We start from the raw sequence: 13,975 nt of genomic DNA, 5'->3' as shown, positions 1-13,975 counted from the left end.
AGACTGGATATGGACACTGCTGAACTACAATTTGGTGAAAGAGTCGAGGGGTTTGAAAATAAGAAACAACCTGTAGTAAATCGAAGCTCGATGCTACGGAAAATCATAAAACCAACCCCAACAACACACAAAACAAAAATCTCACACAAACCATCCAAAACACACTTTTAAGGAAGAACGGGGCCAGCCTTGAGAATCTCAGGGGTCTCCTGCGAGGCGTACTTTTGCATGTTGGCAATGAAGAGGTTGGCAAGCTTCTCGACAGTCTTGTTGTAGTCGGCCTTGTCGCTCCAGGTGTTGATGGGGTTGAGGATTTCGGCGGGGACGCCAGTGCACTTTGTGGGAATGCGCAGGTTGAAAACGGGCATGGTGGCGTACTCTGCCTTGGCCAGCTCGCCAGAGTGGATGGCGTCAATGATGGCGCGCGAGTAGGCAATGCTCAATCGCTTGCCAACACCGTGCTTGCCGCCAGACCAGCCGGTGCTGACGAGCCAGCAGTTGACCTTGTGCTCCTTCATCTTCTCGGCAAGCATGGCGGCGTAGCGGGTCGGGTGCCAGACGAGGAAGGGCTGGCCGAAGCAGGCCGAGAAGGTGGCGGTGGGTTCCGTGACGCCCTCCTCGGTGCCGGCAACCTTGGCGGTGTAGCCGGAGATGAAGTGGTACATGGCCTGCTCCGTGTTGAGGAGCGATACTGGCGGCAGAACGCCGAACGCGTCGCAGGTGAGCAGGATAATGTTGCTAGGGTGGCCGCCGACGCAGGGGATCTTGGCGTTGGGAATAAACTCGATGGGGTAGGCGGCGCGCGTGTTCTCGGTGATGGACGAGTCCGAGTAGTCGACCTCGCGCGAGTACTCGTCAAAGCGCACGTTCTCGACAACAGTACCAAAGCGGATGGCGTTGAAAATCTCGGGTTCCTTGGCCTCGGACAGATCGATGGCCTTGGCGTAGCAGCCGCCCTCAATGTTGAAGACGCCGCGATCAGTCCAGCAGTGCTCGTCGTCGCCGATAAGCTTGCGCGAGGGATGGGCAGACAGGGAGGTCTTGCCAGTGCCCGACAGGCCGAGGAAGAGGGTGACGTCGCCGTCTGGGCCCTCGTTGGCCGACGAGTGGAGCGACAGGACGCCGCGCTTGGGCATTAGGTAGTGCATGATGGTGAAGACGCCCTTCTTCATTTCTGCGCGAGCACGAAAAAAAGGGGAATTGGCGGAAAGGGAAACAAAAAAAAAAACCAAGTGAGCGTGCGAAATCTTCCCATCGCAACAAGCACCCATCATCAGGCCCTACCTCCAGCATACTGGGTGCCAAGGATGACCATCTCCTTGCGCTCAAAGTTGATCGAGACGCTGGTGGCAGAGCTCATGCCCTTGGTGTAACGGTTGGCGCAGAACTCGCCGGCATTGTAGATGGTGTAGTCTGGCTCGCCAAAGTTCTTGAGCTCGGCGGGGGTGGGGCGGATGAGCATGTTTTGCATGAAGAGCGCGTGGTAGGCGCGAGCGCAAATGACGCGAATCTTGATGCGGTAGCGCTCGTCCCAGCCGGCAAAGCAGTCGGCAACATAGAGGCGGTCCTTCATGTTGAGGTAGTCGACGGCGCGCTCGCGGTTGATCATGAACGAGCTCTCGTCAAGCTTGATGTTGACGGGGCCCCACCAAATGTCCTCGTTGGTGCAGACGCGCTTGTCGTTGGGCGAGCGGCCAGTCTTGGCGCCAGAGAAGGTGGCGAGCGCACCCTTGCTGGTGATGTGGGTGCCCTTCTCGTTGATGAGGGCCTCCTCGTACAGGAACGCAGTCGATGCATTGTACGCGATCGAGTGGGCGCGCAGACCGTAGTTTTCGAGGTCGTTGCAAATGTCTGTAAAAAGAAACAACCAAAACAAACAACAACAACAAAAAAGTGAGCGTTTCTCAGCAGCTGAGCCATTTTTTTCATCGTGTTTGTGCTTTCGTAGAAGTCTGATGCACGTGAATCACGTTTCGACTTTTGTTTTCGTTGGCAACACATTTTACAACAGGAACAGCGGCAATTGGGAAAAGTGGGAGAAGAGCGGTGAACAATGCAAGCGCTTTTGTTATTTTTGTGTCGGCTGCTGCTGCTGCTGATGACCTGACTCTCGCCCATTGTTCAATGAGTGTGGTCCTCTGTGTCCCCATGTGTCCCCTGTGTCTGTGTCTATTGTGTCTGTGCGCAGTGTGTGTGTGTGCCAACATCCAAACACGTGTTTGGCTCGCACTCCCCTCTCCGCTCCTCGCGCTCCGCCTCTCTGTCAATGATGAATGCATTCATCCACTCTCCGAAACCTCACCACTGAAACAAGCCAAACTCTTTCAAGTAGTGGCAAACGCTGCTGTGCTCACGAGGGAGGCGAGAACGCAAGCAGTGAGACGGTGGCGCACATCTTGTCCACAAATGGTGCTGCACCCCCCCCCCGCGCCCCGCTCTCCCACATTGTTATCAATGACAAAACGCTCTCTCAAGCATCCACTATTCAAACCCTCCTAACGCCTCAGCGCTCCAAAAAAGCAAAAAAAAAAAAACGAAAAAAGCGAAAAAGCGAACCAAAAAGCCGTGTGGCCACAATTGAATCCCAATCTCTGTCACGGTTTTTTTTTTTGTTTTTTTTTTTTTTTTTGGTCGAGTTGGCGAATTGAAGTGTTTTATCATATGTTGTTCGTACTGCGCCATTGTGTATGTGTGTGAGTGTGTGCGTGTGTGTGTGTGTGTGCGTGTGTGTGTGTGTGTATGGCGTGGCGTTTTGTGAGGTGAGACGAACAAGCAAAAAAGTGATAGGACAAAGGAGTGCGGAGGATTCTGCTTCCTACATGGCCCACCACTCAAGTTGTATTTGTCGTCGTCGTTGTCGTCGTCGTCGTCGTCGTCGTCGTCGTGTGGGTCAGTCATACCACCCTCGACTTGACCCCCCATCTCAGCCAACAGAAGCAGCAGAATGACCATTGTGTTTGGAGAAAAGAGCAAGAAACAACGAGAGTGTGACGAGCGTGGCCTCACAGTCCAGCCCCCCTCTCCTCTCACTTCACTCCAGTGTGTGTGTGTGTGTTCTTACTGACCGAGTTCAACGTCATGGCCATTGCCGTTGTTGCTGTTGTTGTTGCTGGCGGCGTTGCTGGCGGGAGTGGAGCCTGATGGCGCGTTGGTCAGCGACGTGAGAATCGAGCTAATCACAGTGTTGCTGCTCGCATGGGGCATGTGCTGCTTGGCAGGAGTGCTCATGGTTTGTTTGTTGTTGAAGGTTGTGGATGTGGAATAATAAAAAGACTGGATCCTAAATCCTAAATCCGCTCAAATAAAACGAGCCCTGTTGTTGAGCGATGATTCATGCCGACTCTTTGATCAAACTGTGGTCAAACTTCACGCAAAGCCCTGCAGTCGGCGTTTGCTTCGAATTCAAAGTGCACTGCGATCATGCTTTTGTACGCAATGCGGCTGCGAGCCAAGCATGGCAATCTTGCTCAGTGCGACTGACGCACCATACGCTCAAACCCCTCGCTGGCTCACTCGCTCTCACCAAACTACCAATACAAACTCTGGCTTTTTTTGCTCAAACTCCCTGTTTTGAGAAAACTCTCAGAGCCTTTCTTTCCTTCTTCCCAAATTCAGTCTCTGTTTCACACAAACCGGAGACTTTTGAAACACAAACCTCTCGTCGGCTACAAAGGGGGCGCTTCCACCCAGCCGGGGATCCCATGGTTGTACGCGCAGACCGCCTCCCAGTCACCTTCATGGGGTTGGCGATCGTGTATGGCGCAGTGACCACGCTCTGGTGCCTGCTCCCGACGCTGTCCGAGACGCTCACCCAGCCGTCCTCAAGCTCCGTCATCCGCCGTCTCGTGCTCGGAACGACGCTCGGGCAAGCGTTCAATGTGATTGCGCTGCTCTATCTCGGAGTGAGCATGACCTTCAACTGGATCATGTCGATCGTGGCAACGTCCTTCAACCATCCCCATGATGCAGCCGACAGCAACCACGCTTCTTCTCATGAACATGCTCATGGAGAAGCAGCAATCCATCAAGCAACCCATTCAAGAACGTTCTGCGCAGCGTGTGGCCAACAGCGGCCGTTGCGCACCCACCACTGCTCTGCTTGCAACCGGTGCATTGCTCGGCGCGACCATCACTGCTTCTTCGTTGGCACGTGCATTGGCCAGGAAAATCATCGGTAAGCGATGGCACAGTCACAGCGATCAAATTGTGCGGATGCAGGAGTTTGGTGTTTGTCGCTGTTTCGTTGGTTTTGTTTTTGTTTGGGTTTGGGTTTTATTCCTGACAATGTCTGGGGTTTTTTTCGTTCTACCTCCTGTGCAGCTACTTTTTGAGCTTCTTGGCGTTCAGCTGGATGGCGTGCACCTGGGTTGCGGTGCTGACATTTTGCCTGCCCATTCCGACGGCCGATTCATGGTGGCTTGCCGTTGCGATTGGATTTGCGCCCTGGGTTCGCATTGCACTTGTTCAGCTCGGCGTTCTCAATCTTGCTGCAGCTGGGCCCGTCGTGCCAATGTCTCTCTTGATTTTGCGGACGCTCACTTGTACGAGTAGCATTGCCGCGCTGCTGATGCTCGTCTACCAGCTCCGGGCCATTGTGCAAGGCCAAACCGTGCTCGAACGCCGGCGCCAAACTGCTTCCGCCGCATTCGAAGACCTCGGCGTCAAGGCGAATTTGCAGGCTGTTCTCGGAGTGCATCCTAGCTGGTGGTACAGTTGGATTGTGCCTCACTATACCAATGCTGCGCACGCTCAGCAGCTGCGCGCCGTCTTCCAAAAAGCACAAGGCCCGCCATCCACCAACGAATTGCCAAATTCGCAACTTGTAAAATATCAGTAACTTTGCTATTTTTGTGTGTGTTTGAGCTTCTTTTGATTTTATAACATGGCAGCCATCGATGATACCGGCCGGGTCATTAACAAGGTGAACAAATCTAATGGTCAAACGCCAACTGTTCAGAAAATAACAAAAAAAGCATCTATTCAGAAAATGACAGGGCGGCGCAGCTACTACGTTGAGCACGGCCCAACAAGGAGGACATAAAGAAAACCACGAACAAGAAGCACACAGAACAAGAAAACCGGATAAAGAATGGTGCTACCGCATTGCATCCTTGCATAATGAACCTTCGTGGCAAACAAATTGCAGCGGAAGGAGTCGTACTATCACAGAATACTAAAGTCCCCATTGAAGAGCAAGTCGCTCTCGGAGTGCAGGCGGGAATTGGGCAAACAGTTGCTGCCATCCGTCACCAAAGCCAGATTTAAATGTTAAGAGAGCCTAATGTCAAAAGAAATGATGTGTGTGCCGGTCAGTACAAAGTAAAGTCAAAGGGGAAAAAATAAAAACAACACAAACACAAAGAACCCGGATTTGTTAAAAAAAAAAAACGTTACCTGTGAGTAGGCCAGCTTGAGATCAGGTTGAATGTTGGCCTCGTCCCAAGACGCGATGGCATCACAAAAGAAAGCAAAGGCCTGTGTGCATGTGGAAGCGGCAAGTAGTTCAAAAAAAAAAGTCAATCCCAAAGTCCCTAAAACACCTCCTGCAACGAAAAACCACACCCTTCTGCTGCTGGCTGCCAATGACTTACAGGGACGATGGCGTGCGGGTTGCGAGACACGAGCGCGTACATGCCTCGGAAGGCGCTGTCCTTTTCCATATTGTCCTTGATACCACGCGTGCTCGTGCACCACTTCTCGGCAAACAAGTGCAGGTGAGGGGCAACGAGATCGGGGCAGGCGAGGCCAATGCGGCCAATGGCCAAGGCGGTAGTCTCGGGGAGCGAGCGCGGCGACTTGATTTGAGCAAGAATGTTAATCAGCACTGGAAGAATGGTGGGAACGAACGGTGCAAAGTCGGCTTCAAGTTTGACCGCCAGCTCGCCAATGGCCCACGCAGCATTGTTGCAAGTCGACGGATACTGCGGGTTCAAGCCCTCTCGCAGCATCTGCATCAGGGGCACGGCGGACGGCTGGATGCGGCCGAAACACGTTTGTGCAAAATCGCCAATCAGCGAGAAGACGGAAAGCTGAATGTCCGGGTTGAAGCTACCGTGGCAAAGCGGCAAAAGCTGAATAACAAAAGGAATTCCCTCCGAGAGCGTGCTCTCAAACTGCGTGTCCAGGCCCTCGGCCAGAGCCGAAAGCATGTCCAGCGCAGCAATGACCGCGTCTTGTTCGAATTGTTCCGTCGGAATCTCCTGCAAAACCACCAACAACAAGAACCAAAACAACAAACCAAAAAAGCGTGCGCGCAACGGTACAGTGAGTTTTCAACTTTCAACGATCGATCGCACTAGAAAAGCAAAACAAATTGCAAAAAACAAAGCACTCACCGCCAGCACGCGAAGACCCGACTGGATGATGACGACGCATTTCTGCAGTGTCATCGGTGCGAACGGAATGAAGCCAGTCTGAAGTGCACGGCAGGTTGCAGCCAAGCACTGAAAAATGGGATCGAGTCATGTTCGCGTAAAGTGAGCAATCATTCGAAAAATCAACACAAAATTTTCCCCCATCGAGAGCCAAGAAAAAAAAACTCTACACCATCTCGTACCTCTAGTAGCGGCAACGACCACTGCTCAAGTGCGCTGGGTTCAACGGTCTGCCAGCGATGGATGAGCGGACGCATGAGCATTTCGGCCAGATGCGGCTGATTTAGTTCGCTGCCAACGGCTTCCGCGAGAGAGCCAATGACATCGTATAGAATGGTAAGCGCCCGACCCTATCACGTTGACGGAAAGCAAGACAAGTGAGATGACATGTCTCCAGATCAAAATCGAGTCAAATAACAGAGGGATTTTTGTTTTTCCGGCAGAAAGCACAAACCTCGTAGGAAGGAAGCACATGGACTAGCGTTGAAATAATCATTTCCAAGTGAGGCACCAGCAAGTCTCCCGCGTTGTCCTCGAAGGCCGCAAGCGCACTGCAAGCAGTCTCCTGCAACCGCCTGGCGGTCGTGTTGACACAGTGCAAAAAGCCTTGCAAAACCTCAAAGAAAATGTTGGGGTTTTCCGGAGTGCCAGCGTGATTGTCAGCCACCCACGAGCTATATCGCATGAGCGTCCAGCAGCTAATCGACCGAATGAGCAGCGGCTGTTGGTCCGACAAGGACGCGAGCAGGAAAGGCACCAGCTGCGGCAGGGCATTTTGCATGCTCCCTTGGCATCCCTCCGCAACCGCACCCAAGGCGAGAATGCCGACTTCACGCTGCTTCCACTCGGGTGATCGCAGCATGTCGTACAGCAAAGGCAGAAGCTGCTCCCAAAGCGTACCCGAGAAGAGGTGTGCGAACAGATCAAGCGCGGAAGCGGCGCATTTTCCTGCAACAAAAACCAACCAGACAAAACGAAAGGACAAAGAAAAGAAGAGTGAGTTCAGGGTTTGTAAAACAGCAAACAACAAAAAAAAGCACAGCAGCAACTCCACAACATCTCGGAACGTACGCAATGTCCAGTCCTTGTCGCCGAATTCTTCATCGTCGTCATCGTCACCGTCGTCATCGTCATCGTCATCATCATCGTCAGCATTGTTAGCACCAGAATGCTACCGGTGGCAACCAGAAAGCGCGCACACAAACACAAACAGTCAATTCATCATTCCCAAAAACAAAAACCGCTCGGCCCAAAAAGAAACAGGGGCCCCCGTCGTCTTACCGCAGCCTCGTGCGTGCGTGGTCGCACGAAATGTCCATATTCGGCGGCGACCGGAGTTGCCATGGCCCGCTCCAGCTCTTGCAATTCTCGCGCTGAATACTCCATTCGGTAGAGCAGCGCAGGAAGCAGCCTAAGATAGATGCGAAGAAGACAATCAAGTTGGTCATCTGCACTGGAGCGACTACATCCCCCACAATCCGAGACATACCTGGGCAAGTAGAGACGGAACGCCTGGCGCGCGGTTGCTGAAATGGCTGAATTTCGATCGGCATGATCGGCAATGGCTGCAATCCAAAACTCGCAGGACTCGAGTGCAATCGCTTCTTGCGGTTGCATGGTGCAGTGTAGCATGAATTCGATCACAGTTTGGAAGTGCTCGGTAGCAGCCACGGCGGCAAAATCCTTCTCAATCAGCTCCACCAGCAGTTGGCACACAAGCAGAGTGATGACTTGATCGGACATGGAGCCAACAGCGGCAAAAATGCTCTGCTCAACCCGTCACGCGATGGCAAAAACAAAATCCCACAAAGAAAAACACGGAACAAGTTTTGAGAAAAAGCCAAAAAAAGCCGGAAAAGCGAAACAAAAAAAACCAACCATCCACTTTCACAACACACAGTCAACCAGTTTCTACTCACCTGCACCAAGAGCGCTGTGTGTTGAGATACTACGGAAGTCTCGGCTGCAATCATGCTCTTGATGCATTGAATGGAACTGGACTGAATTTGCGAGACTGGGACTTGGAAGAGCTGCATTAACTTGAGCGCGAAGCGTGCATCGAGAGTAGCGAGCAGCTCCGTCTTGGCGAACGAGATTGCATCCTCGGTCAATACAGAGATACAAGTAATGGCGCCCTACCACCATCACGAACCGAGGAGTCAAAGTCAGCAAATTGCAAAAACAAAAAAGATACAACAGAGACGAACTGCTGGAAAACTACACTTACATCAAGGAGATTTATGTCTTCAGATTCGAGAGCACTGGGAATGGCGTATGCGAGCTCGGGCCAAGCGTCGAGATGGGACGCGGAGTGCACGATAATGGCCGATGCAATCATCGCAAAGGTGGTGCGCGCTTGCTTTGACGGGGCGGCAAGCATGGAAATGCACGTTCGCTTAATATAGGCCAGGCAGGCATCGGAGATGGGCAGGACGGTGCTGTCTTGCTCTTGCGGTGGACGCAGCGAGTTGAAAATAAACCCCGTTATGTCGTTCTTGAGCATCAGCCCTGCGAGGGTGCGGTCTGGCTCGTTGGCACTCGTGTCGATGGCAAACACGGTCGCGAGATAGTTGTTCCAGTCCGGGACCAGGACGAGCTGCTCCAGGCCGTGGCGCACCGACAGCTGGTTTGGATTCAAGTGGCTCGCCGTCAGCAGCTCGCGCAGCCGCATGTAGATTTGCGGATCGGGTTGCCAGTCCACCATGACGATGAGTGTTGCTTGATCGACTCGCAAGAGGTGGAGGTGGAGGTGGAGGAAAGGGGGGCCGCTGGCCTGGATGGATGAAGCAATAAAGGCAGACAGTGAAACCATGTTGTTCGTTGTTAGCAAAAGCGTCGCTTTGCCTCCCCTCGGCCGAGTCTCCCTCTTCAGGAATAGCGAAGCAAGAGCAAAAGCAAAACGTGAAGGGTGTGTACACAATAGCAACCACAGCCGCCGCAGTCGGGGAGAGGGACGCCACAGCAGAGGAACAGAAGAAAGAAAAAAATAAGTGGAAGATCTCGCAAAAAAAAAAAAAAAAAAAAAAGCAGAGACAAAACCATTGACCGATGATTGAAGCTTTTGCCTTGTTTTTGGCGGGAACTCCAAGTGAAAGAGCGGCTGACTTTTGCAATCTCCCACATTGTGGGGGGGGGGTGAGGCAATAACGAGTTGATACTTGAGTGAATGGGCGGCACAGCCTCGCTCCGAGTTCACACACTCATACACACACACCGCTCGCGACCAGAGCATTATGTTTTTTGTTGTTTTTCTGGCTGTCCTCGCTCTGGTTTTTGGGGTTGTTTGTCGGAAATGGACAGCGGTGTGTCAACGACGATCGTGCGTAGGATGAGGAAACTGATGGGCAACCGATTGGTGCAAGGAAGAGGGGCAGACGACAGCGCAGAGGGACGCGAAAGAGTTACCTGAAAGAAAATGGAAGAAAAAAAAAAAAGAAACGGAAAGAAAGACTGCAAAAGGGATTGAGTGGATGGATGGGTGGATGGAAGGTGCGTTGGCTGAGAATGGATGTGGTAAAAAATAGTTTTGTGGTGAGTGAGGAAAAGAAGGCACCCAACGGTTTATTGTTGTTTTTTCGGTTTTGTACAGAAAACCAAAGGTCGTAACAGGTGGCGACACACACATACAACAAGAAGGGATGATGTAGACACAAAAAAAACAAACTGTCTCACTGCTGTCAGGGCTTGATCGACTTTGTCGGGCCTGCCTATTCTAAGAGGCTTTCGTCAATGTCAAGTTTCGCAAGCATACTGTTTCTGGCTTCGGCTTTGTCGGAGACCACTTCCACATCGGACAAGTCGATCAGCACCGCATACAACGTGTCGTCGCCCATGATACGGTAGAGACCGACATGACGCCAGCGCACGTCCTTGTGTCGGTAGCCAAGCGATGCCATGTGATCAACTGCACGCGCGGCTGCAACCAGAATCGGATCGCCATCGCGTGGCCTGTCATGGTCATGCTCGATCATCCTGAGGTATGGCATGTAAATGGCATCATTAACGCTGTGGGTTTCAAGGAAAGGATTTGCACTTGGCGTGTTTTTGTGGCGGGATCCCCCAAAGTGCCGCCTCTCCTGTTGCGGACAATGAAGACGTGACGCCCGGGTTGCGCACCTTCAGGACACAAACACCGTGGTTTTTCTCGGTGTATGGGCTCGCAAGCCATGCATGGCCGTCACGTCCGCGACCGAGGTCAACAAAGCAGTAAACGTTGGTCGGCTTTTGGCCTCCTCGAAGTTGCCCATCAGGTCGAACGACCTGGTTGGAGCAGGTGTTGAAGTCCAACTGAACGCGGCCATGCGTTTTGGTCTGTGTAAGCTGCCCGTCACTATAGAGAAGGCACGGGGAGCTTTCACCGAAATGAGGGTGGAAGCGCAGTTGCGACAGGTGATAGGCCTTGAAAATGACGTTCTGCAACACGTTGACGAGGTCGGGATCGTTCCACTTGAACACGCGCATGCGGATGAGGTGGCGCGTCGCGTTGCCATGGTGAATCGCCTTTGCTGAAGTTGCTGCTAGGTTGTGCACGTTGCCAAACGTGGGAACAACTTTGAGCGATGGCCACTGCGCGTCTGTCGTGACGGTTGCTCGGCTCTCGAGATCAAGAATGATGTTCTTGAACTCGCCGACGTCCGAAACAGCCGCGCACTTGGACGTGCAGGAGACAGGGTCTTGAAGGTGTTGTTCCTGGTCATCGGCGAGCCAGTAGACCGCCCACTCGTGGTACGTTGTGAGGATGCCAAAGTACGGCACCATGCCCAAGTCCTTGTGAAACGAGCGTAGGTAGTCATACAGCTGGCCTTGCAGGTGCCCGAGGCTTGTATTGTGCTTGACAGCATCCGAATCGGGGTTGTTCTCCGACACCTCGCGGGGCTCCAAATTCCCACCTTTGCACTCATACGTGCCTTTGACCCGATGGGTCGTCGGGCACTTGACTTCAACCACGAGTAGCGGCTGTCCGTTCATGGTTGTGATGACAAAATTCGGTCGGATGACAGGTGCCGAAGCGGCAGTCGCAGGGGCAAGAGACCCTGTCGTGCCCTCTGCTTGCTTGCCCTTCTTTTGGCTCATGAAAGATGGAGCAGGCAACGAAGCGACAGCCGCGGTCGAAGCACACGCCGGTTGCTTGCCCTTCCCTGTGAGAACAACAGCAGCGTATGACGGAGCAAGTGCCGGAGCAGCGGATGACGGAGCAGCGTCCGATGTAGCAGCGGATGAAGGAGTATCAGATGAGGCAGCGTCGTCAGCTGTTGTTGTCGAAGGATGAGGCCATTCTGCCCGCATTTTGATAGGTAAAACAAGACTCAAATTGATGTTTTCAGAGTCGAGTGCACGTCAAGATGCACATCTGCCTCAGAGCTCGCATAGCCACACTGTGGAAATGTCGGCCGCTTGGCAAGGTTGAGCTCAAAGCACCCAAATGGTTCGGCGGCCTGCTGACACGTGGCTGGTTTATGGTCCTTGCTTGCATGTGGATGCATTAACTTGGCCGCAATCATTGGTTGGAGTGACTCGGCCAGGCGGGCTTTAAGGTGGGCTATCAACAGGTTAGTTTTTGGACTTCTCAGCTGTTTTTGGCGCCTTTTTTTCTTCTTTTTTTTTTTTTTTTTTTTTTTTGTTTTTGAAATGTCTTGGCAAAGCGCGAGTTCGTACCTTCAACCTTCGTGCGGTAGCTCTCGACGGATATTTGGATGGAGTCAAGTCGTTCATCCTCGTCTTCTCCGTTCAGCAAGCGCAGTACTCGCTCTACCCACTTGTCGGGTATTTGAACTGCGGTGTAAAGCTGCCTGACCCTCTCGACGACACCCTCGACATTTGTCTTCACCTCCTCGAGTGAGAGGTTGGCCACGGCTTTAGCCAGCTCATCATATGCCTTGTTGGTTGCCACAGGGTCGAGCAGCAGGGGCGCAGATTTGGCAGGGCCCAGTGCAAGCGAGAAAGACTCGAAGCGTTTCAAGAAGTCGTCCTGCTCCGTCCTCTCCTCGGAGGCAGCAGACGAGTCAAATGGAGATAAACCAGCAGCCGCAGCTGCGGGGTGTGCCGAGTTGGAACTGGAGGCCATCTGAAGGGAGAAGAGGGTAAAAATGAGTGAAAAAAAGCAACAAAAAGAGAAACAAAAAGGCGAAACAACACTGATTGAAACAAGCACGCTCTGAGCTCGAAGAGTAAGAACAAGAACGGCACGTTCTGGTGCGCGGGACACTAACTTGATCGAGTTGACACAGCTTGAGCGAGAACAAGATTGGTGACATTGGAGCTCGTGCCATCACTGAAGGCATGCAGACGTCGACTGCACTCGCTGAGCTCTGGTATTGTAGTCCCGTGTTGACCTCCTGTCGCATTTCAAGTTTCGCTCAAGAATGGCTTGCTTCTGATGTTTGTATGGCATAGGATGGGTGCCAATCAAATCGGCGACGCAGGAGCCCAGGCGATCGCTTCGAAGCAAGGCTAACCTGTCGAAACTGAAGTATGTTCTGTTGTGGTACAGGGGTGTGGGTGTGCGGGTCTTCCAACAACTTGATGCAGCAACATGAGCCGTCGAACACTGAACGTCTTTGCTTGCAATAGTCTGACAGACAACCAGATCTCTGCAAGCGCCGTTCAGCTTTCATCCCAAAATCTTCCGGCAAAATGCGAGTTCTTGTGAGTGCCCTTGTCTTGCGGGTGTTTGTGGCCGTGACTGTCTTTCTGACTTGCTTCAATTCCAGGGCCGAAGATCAGCGCACTCGCCCTCAAAATGCAACCAGTCATCCTGCCCAGGAGGGCGCATTCAACCAGACTTTTGTTCAGTGAGCTGCTCTGTTGTTTGATGTTTGAAAGTATGTTGTGTTGCATGTTGAATTCGGGCTGCTTCTGGAGCCGCGCTGAGCTAGTTTGTGTCTGTGGAGATGACCTTCTTGAAAATTGTAGTTGGTCAATGTCATTCAATCCATTATAATGTTCTCTCATCCCCCTCGCTCATGGTCTCTGTACCTCTGTTATATATTCTTTTTATCTAATACCACATCTTGATCACCTAGATCTAAATGTCCAAATCTGAGCACTGGCTCAGTTCTCTGAAACTCACAAACCTCTCGTTCATCCATTCAAAGCTCAACTTTTGCAGCGCGTTCATTTCTTCTTTAAAGCTTGTCTCGCTCACCCATATCGAAAACAAAATGGAGAGCACAACTTGAACGATTCGGGGTTTTGTTCCGGGAAACCGTTGTCACTCGCTGGTTTTCGTCCTCCAACGACAGCTACAAACGTGCCTTCGAGTCGATCGACTAGCTCATGTGATGTGCATAGCAAGGGCAATATCCAGACAGAGTATGGCAGCTCCAGCGAGACCGAAACCAGTCGAAACAAATGAAAATTTTCATTGCCGATTGACTAACCGTCCCCCGCACGCAACTGTAATTGTTTCAAGAAGGCATCACTCTGCCAAACATAATCAACATGCGACAAATTTCAATCACCAATATATTGATTAATCGCAAAACGCGTATTACATTTCATACATTCATTTCTGAAAGAAAGAAGCTCGAGCATCAAACGGGTCGCAGCATACGTCCGCGCGACTCGATGGCCATTTTGAAAAAATACCTGCAACAGCTGAA

At 52.1% G+C, this 13,975-nt stretch overlaps 4 protein-coding genes across 4 annotated transcripts; 1 reads left to right on the top strand and 3 right to left on the bottom strand.

Moving 5' to 3' along the window:
* Nucleotides 1-11: 11 nt before the first annotated feature.
* On the bottom strand, nucleotides 12-3,290 carry CAOG_04838 (phosphoenolpyruvate carboxykinase AcuF). Its single transcript, XM_004347539.2, has 3 exons — nucleotides 3,066-3,290; nucleotides 1,285-1,851; nucleotides 12-1,174 (listed from the first exon to the last, which is right to left on the bottom strand). The coding sequence occupies exons 1-3, from the start codon at nucleotides 3,226-3,228 to the stop codon at nucleotides 168-170; spliced, it is 1,737 nt and encodes a 578-aa protein (XP_004347589.1). The 5' UTR covers nucleotides 3,229-3,290; the 3' UTR covers nucleotides 12-167.
* A 324-nt stretch (nucleotides 3,291-3,614) lies between these two features.
* Nucleotides 3,615-4,944, top strand: CAOG_04837 (hypothetical protein). Its single transcript, XM_004347538.2, has 2 exons — nucleotides 3,615-4,174; nucleotides 4,321-4,944. The coding sequence occupies exons 1-2, from the start codon at nucleotides 3,702-3,704 to the stop codon at nucleotides 4,835-4,837; spliced, it is 990 nt and encodes a 329-aa protein (XP_004347588.2). The 5' UTR covers nucleotides 3,615-3,701; the 3' UTR covers nucleotides 4,838-4,944.
* Nucleotides 4,945-4,948: 4 nt separating this feature from the next.
* CAOG_04836 (importin beta-2) lies at nucleotides 4,949-9,811 on the bottom strand. Its single transcript, XM_004347537.2, has 12 exons — nucleotides 9,780-9,811; nucleotides 8,602-9,147; nucleotides 8,294-8,509; nucleotides 7,864-8,141; nucleotides 7,656-7,785; nucleotides 7,446-7,545; nucleotides 6,829-7,322; nucleotides 6,557-6,724; nucleotides 6,336-6,443; nucleotides 5,592-6,200; nucleotides 5,395-5,475; nucleotides 4,949-5,278 (listed from the first exon to the last, which is right to left on the bottom strand). The coding sequence occupies exons 2-12, from the start codon at nucleotides 9,076-9,078 to the stop codon at nucleotides 5,174-5,176; spliced, it is 2,766 nt and encodes a 921-aa protein (XP_004347587.2). The 5' UTR covers nucleotides 9,079-9,147; nucleotides 9,780-9,811; the 3' UTR covers nucleotides 4,949-5,173.
* Nucleotides 9,812-10,081: 270 nt separating this feature from the next.
* CAOG_04835 (hypothetical protein) lies at nucleotides 10,082-12,718 on the bottom strand (the record flags this gene model as incomplete). The annotated part of the gene is made up of 4 exons (XM_004347536.1): nucleotides 10,082-10,379; nucleotides 10,462-11,623; nucleotides 12,030-12,438; nucleotides 12,584-12,718. 4 exons carry the CDS (start codon nucleotides 12,716-12,718, stop codon nucleotides 10,082-10,084), a joined length of 2,004 nt encoding a protein of 667 aa, XP_004347586.1.
* Nucleotides 12,719-13,975: the final 1,257 nt, after the last annotated feature.

This window comes from Capsaspora owczarzaki (genome assembly GCF_000151315.2).
Source record: "Capsaspora owczarzaki ATCC 30864 unplaced genomic scaffold supercont2.7, whole genome shotgun sequence".
Lineage (NCBI taxonomy): Eukaryota > Filasterea > Ministeriida > Capsasporidae > Capsaspora > Capsaspora owczarzaki.
This window is presented reverse-complemented; position numbering and strand designations above follow the sequence as displayed.